We start from the raw sequence: 6000 nt of genomic DNA, 5'->3' as shown, positions 1-6000 counted from the left end.
GTTTATTTGCCATCCAACCTGTTTATAAGGTATTATAGACCTAGATGAAGGGAAAACACAAATATCAGTGTTTTTTGTGGTGTGGTCCATTTAAGCTATTGATATGCATCATTTTTGGGTCCATTCCCTAAAATGCCCTGACCAAATGGATGGACGGTCGGGATATAACACATATCATGGTGGGGCCTACATAACTTGGTGACGTCAACACACCAAGGAGGTCGGTGGGTGGTTTGTCGCACACCACGCAATCCGCTTCTGCTGTGGCCCATCTGATTTTTTTTTCTCCGATGAACGGAGCGGATTTTACACGAACATACGATGGGCTCCACACAGCTTGGATGTTTTAGTCGCGGGTTAAAACAGGTGTTGTCGACAGATTTACTATTTATACTCGACGGACCGCTCAGAAACGCTCTTTCTCATTTGAGGAGGGATTCTCCCTGCAGAAACGCAAGAAACCTCTTCCTCTCTGCGCGTCTTTCCTTCCCATTTCTCGCAAGCTCCCACACTTTTTCATTAAAACGCAGAGATCTCGCTCTACAGATCAGTTCCCGAACCGAGGATTTCCCAATTTCTTCTATTTTAGGGCGCGTTCGTCTACAATCCGGAAGCTTCTGTGATCAGAGAGAATTTCTTCGATTTAAGAGCGCGTTCTTCTGTAATCCAGAAGCTCCTTTGATCGGAGAGAGAGAGAGATTTTGATCGATTTGAGGTTCTTATTTCACAGATTCGATTGTTCTTGTTATTTCCTGTTGAAATTAGGGAGAAAATCTGTTTTCTGTTGGAAAATGTTCTTCTCGGGAGATCCATCCACGCGGAAGAGAGTCGACTTAGGTGGACGGAGCTCAAAAGAAAGAGACAGGCAGAAGCTTCTTGAGCAGACACGGCTCGAGAGGAAGCGGCGGTTAGGGCTGCGGCAGCAGAATTCAGCTGCTCTCAAGATTCAGGTTCGTCTCTAAGCAGCTCCCCTTGAAGATATCAGGTTCTCTTGTTGAATGAGCTTTGTTTATATCAACTCTCGTGAAGTGGTTTTCAGTTTTCTCGGCAATTTCATGAATATTTAGCCTGTCAGGACACGTTATTCACTACCTTAGATGAAAGCAGGCGAGTGGATTTCCTTTCTCCACTTTTACTCAATTGAAGAAAAATGCAAGACTTCCAACTATTGAATATGTTTAGAAAATTTAACACAACACTGATTGTTTGATGCGTGCATACTTGAGGGTAGTTAAGTATACATAACTTACGTTCCATAAGTAGACACACATCTGACTGTGATATCTAGTTAAATTACTGTCTGAAGTAATTACTTACCACGTGCAAGATGAATTAAGGTTATTTTCATATTGATGGCAATATGTGAATATACCTGTGCGTGGGTTTTCTTGTATGGTGTACAATTTAGTGTTGTTTGTGCTAGATATTTGATTTATAGAATCGTTTATTACAATAGTACTGCACAGTAGGTGGATATTTTAGATGGGTTTTATTAATTCTACATGTGCCTGTGTATGTCTATATATATGTATATGCATGTGAATTTAATCAATTACTTGCATGGTTACTTTGTCGTTGGTTTCTTATTTTTAGCTATATATGGTTATGTATGTATGTATGCATGCGCACTCACTCAAACTGAAAGGGAAATTTTATAGGATAGCTATAAGACCAGCCATGCTTTATGGAACAAAATGTAGGCCAGTTGAGGAACAACATGTTCATAGGATGAGTATAGCCGAAATGTGGATGTTGAGATGGAGGAGTAGCCAAAGGAGGAAGGATAGAATTAGAAATGAATTCATTCAAGGGAATAGGTAATAATATGAGGGAAAGTAGACTTAGATGGTTTGGTCATGTGCAATGGAGATCAAGAACCACACTGATTAGGAGTGAGTGGGTACAAGTTGAAGGCTCTAAAAGGGCAAGGGGAAGGCCCAAGAGGACGTGGATGGATGTGGTAAGAAAAGACTTGATGATCTATGGTCTAATTGAAGGTATGGCCTTTGATAGAGTGGAATGGAGGAACATGATTCATGCAGCCAACCCCAATTAATTTGGGTAAGGCATATGTATGCATGGACACATGTATTTATGCTATCTATGATCAATGATCTTCGTGTGCATCACTCCCATGCTAAGAGATAATGTGGTTTATATCAGTCGTATCATATGGTATGACAAGGCTTTGATTTGAATCTTACTTGTTTTAATTATTCATACCACAAAAGCGATAGCCATAGAGTTTTGTTGGATAGTTCCGCTCAATGTTTAATTTTCTTTTGTGAAGCCGAGAAGTGATGTGTGGATTATTATCCTTATTGAGATGGGATTCATTCACTCCATGTTTTTCTTCATCTTTGGATAAAGTAGGCACAGTTAGATAATAATATAGGGAAAGCTGAAGGAAATTAGGAAATTCCATCTGTTAAATATAACCCGATTATAAGTTGTACTTTGGGGGATTCATGTGAAATTGCTCAAATAGAAGCCTGGCCCATTATACCCATATTATTCAAAATGGGTAATGTATTCATATCATATCCAATAATCCATGTTTGATACCTTATTTTTAGTTAAAAGCTATGCTCATTTTGTTTCTATGTTGTATCAGTGTATTCATATCATATCCAATAACCCGTAAGGTTGAAAGTATCTCTACCCAATCGAGATCTCAGAGTATCCAGCATGCCAAGCAGTATTCTGCAGTGATGTACAAACTGGCAAAATGCTCTATCTGGACCATTTATCCACTCGAAACTTTGTGAACGCTCTGTTGAATTTTGATCTGAAACAGTTGTAGATGCCTAGAGCTTTAATTTAAACTGATTATATCCTAGTCAAACTACAAACCATTGGATGATTCCAGTCACCCTGATGGTGTCTAGGTTTTTGTCTTATTTAAATTATGAAGCTAAAAAAAAGAGAGGATATTAAAGGATATCAAATATATAAATATATATATATATATATATATATATATAAAGAAAGAATCAGAGACAGTCCCTGCTATAAACAAAGGTTGAAGTACTTCTCAATCAAGTTTTCTGACCCATTCATCAACATGATGGAATCCAGTTGCCACGTTGGCCAGGATGTTCATTTGTACATGGTGTAAACTAGGTTTGTTTTGGTCTCAAACATGGACACGCGTTGTTAGACAAGGGATCCTAGAAATTCTGACCAGCTGATGTCTGTACAAGGAAAAATGGATTATTATAATTTTGTTTAATAACTCAGAAAATTAAAAGAAGGGACTATATAAACAGTATATAGATACCGCTAAATACAAGAATAAAAGATAAATTAACATTTCCTAATGGTTCTATTGACTTCATCTGACATGAGATTGGTTTATAAAATGGAGTCTCTCTTCTACTGTATTTATATGTGAAGTATAGAACTTGACTAATTATTAGCTGCAGAAATGCTTCAGAGGGAGGAAGGCTGTTGAAGCTGAACGTGCTAAGGTGCGAGAACAATTCCATATTAGTTTTGGGGAGCGCTGCCAAAAGGTAGACGGGTAGGTCTCTGTTAGGTTATTACCCATATTTTAATTGGCAAGTACCATGAAATAGCATCCTACTTTACTGTGAGTGCTTTGTGTGATTTAGTTTATTTTTTTGCAATTAAATATCACATTGGTTTTTGTGAGTGCTTTGTGTGATTTAGTTTGTTCTTTCCAATTAAATATGGCGTTGGATGACATATAATAAATATTCAACTTTTTTACGTTGTGTATTTCTATGTGGCAAGGAATTCTTTCAATTCTGAATCGGAGTTCCTCCGTCAACTGCTCTTCTTCTTCAATGCACGCAACAGCAGCGATTGTGTTCTCCTTGTGGAGACATGTCGATTACTTCAGCATTTTGTTCGAGTTAGTGGTAAGTTTAACTGGGGCTTATTGATGCATCTGTATTCGAATGTAGTTATTTGGCCAAGCTTTGTTTATTCTTAGTCTGTTTTTGCTGCCTATTTACTTCAAGGCGTGTTTGACCAAAGCAAATCCAATGTGGTTTTAATTAGTCGATGAGATTCTCCATGATTTAACTTGACCAGGCTTCCTCAGCTGACTTCTTTAATTTCTGTATGTGTTGTGTTCTAGTTTTATATGCTTTGATACTTTTTTTGTGAGTCTGCGCGAATGTTGTGAACTGTAGATGTTATCACCGTTTTTGTTAATATTCCCTCTTCTTGGCAAGATATCCTATCAAAAAGTTAAAGTGGAACCATATTAGCAATAGGCACCTGTTTGATAAGTGGGAATCCGTGGAAACAGGAAGGAAGAGCGTAATCGTTAATGCTTTTTCTTGTTTGATTTGCAAGGGAAATCATGGATTCCATTTGTAATAATTACACTTCTCCACATTCTACGGTTCTCAAGCACAAGATTCCACTTCCAAGTTGACCCTTGTGAGCTGGAGTGGAGATTTCCACTTGCAAATCAATTATACCACTTAAAATGGAATATCTTGGAATCCATTTCTCAATAGCATCTTATGAAATAATGATGATGAATTCCTTTGTTTTACCATGGGTTCCCGCTTATCAAACTGGCCCTAGGGAGTCACTTATCCTAGCAGCTATTTAATTTACAAAGTGTCTACTTATATCATGATTGGCTGAAACTACTATTAGCATAGACTGGACTGCAGTTTACCGGAGCTAAGCACTGTAATAGGTGGTTTTGCCCCGAGCTTGTGATGGGCTGGAAGTACCTTTCTCAAACCCAACACAAGGCATTGTTGACTGTCCAAAGACTGGGACAGTTCCATCTTGGCAAGCTTGCGTTTGTCTGAGCGGGCCTTCTTTGGATTGTACTACCTAAGCAGTGTTTTTTATGTATCTGTATTACACCCTTGGGATATGGAAGAGTATATTGGTATTGCATGGGAAATATTGCATGTATTGGGGAATGTATTATAATCTGAAGGAAACATTGGGAAAATGATGGATTTTTTCAATGGAACTTCAAGAGATGTTACAATATAAATGATTTTTTTTTTTTTTGAGAGATATATGATTGGGAACATTGGGAAAGAGATGTTACAATTTGTGTAATCACGTTACAATATACATGATTACACACTTAGAACTCAAAACATTTCAAAAGAACAGCTATTCATAATAGATTTCCACTGTATAGGGGCCCAAACTATGCAATGAGTTCATATTATTCAAATCCCATATAGAAAAAGTAATTAAACTAACTGCTCAAAGAGAAAAAAAGGAGAAGTAATTAAACACAGATAATAATACTTTAAAAAAATGATGAAGGAAAAATATACCTTGGACTCATATCCACAAGGACTTACAAGGCGGTTGGAAGGCATCGTCCTCATCCCCATTGGAGCAACCATAAAGTTGCTCCATTTAACAAAAGTACTGTGCCCATTCTTATCACTCAAATATTATAGAATGCAAAAAATAAAACATAACTAACACATCCTAAAACCAAAAAGAAGCAAAAATACACATGGATTTACAAAGTAGCTGGAACCTGGAAGTTGTTTTCCTATCTGGACTGGAGCAACTATAAAACTACTGCTCGACATAATGACAGTACTGCACCCAGCTTATGAGCCAATGATATAAGGTTGTCTGCTCTTACATATCTTTGGCATTCACCCTTACCAAACTGCCCCAGTATGCCTGTCGGTGGATACTGTGTATACACTGTAACTGTGAGTCTGTGACCATCAACTTGCGGCTGTGGCTGCGGTTGCGTGTTGGCACTGCCATACACTTGTATCCTGGATCTGCAACTATTTTCATCCTAATCTATACAAAAGAAATGAATTACATAGTGCGTTCCAGCCGTTTCCACTCTTGGATTGCGATTTCTCCACCAAAATTCTGTTTTGATGTGAAACAACTCAAGTGGAGTCGTCAAAACACACCAACACACACCTTCCCCAAACAAAATTTGAAGAAAAAAGGGTGTTTTTTTTTTTTTTTAATAACAAAATTTCTGTTATCTTGGAAATTTGCAAGATTTTG

General features: G+C 37.7%; 1 protein-coding gene across 3 annotated transcripts in view; it reads left to right on the top strand.

The window, feature by feature from the left end:
- Positions 1-411: 411 nt before the first annotated feature.
- The window catches only part of LOC131225703 (E3 ubiquitin-protein ligase UPL6), a 69457-nt gene continuing 63868 nt past the window's right edge, over positions 412-6000 (top strand). For 2 of the 3 annotated variants that reach the window (XR_009161491.1, XM_058221279.1), the window contains exons 1-3: positions 412-950; positions 3426-3523; positions 3757-3884. Coding sequence is in view for 1 of the 3 variants with exons in the window: in XM_058221279.1 (XP_058077262.1) it covers positions 792-950; positions 3426-3523; positions 3757-3884 (385 nt within the window). In the remaining 2 variants the exon portion in view is untranslated. The remainder of the gene's footprint in view (positions 951-3425; positions 3524-3756; positions 3885-6000) is intronic. The other variant, XM_058221280.1, reaches the window with a different exon arrangement.

The sequence above is a fragment of the Magnolia sinica genome, chromosome 14 (genome assembly GCF_029962835.1).
Source record: "Magnolia sinica isolate HGM2019 chromosome 14, MsV1, whole genome shotgun sequence".
NCBI lineage: Eukaryota > Viridiplantae > Streptophyta > Magnoliopsida > Magnoliales > Magnoliaceae > Magnolia > Magnolia sinica.
The sequence above is the reverse complement of the archived record's forward strand: the minus strand, read 5'-3'. Positions and strand labels throughout refer to the sequence as shown.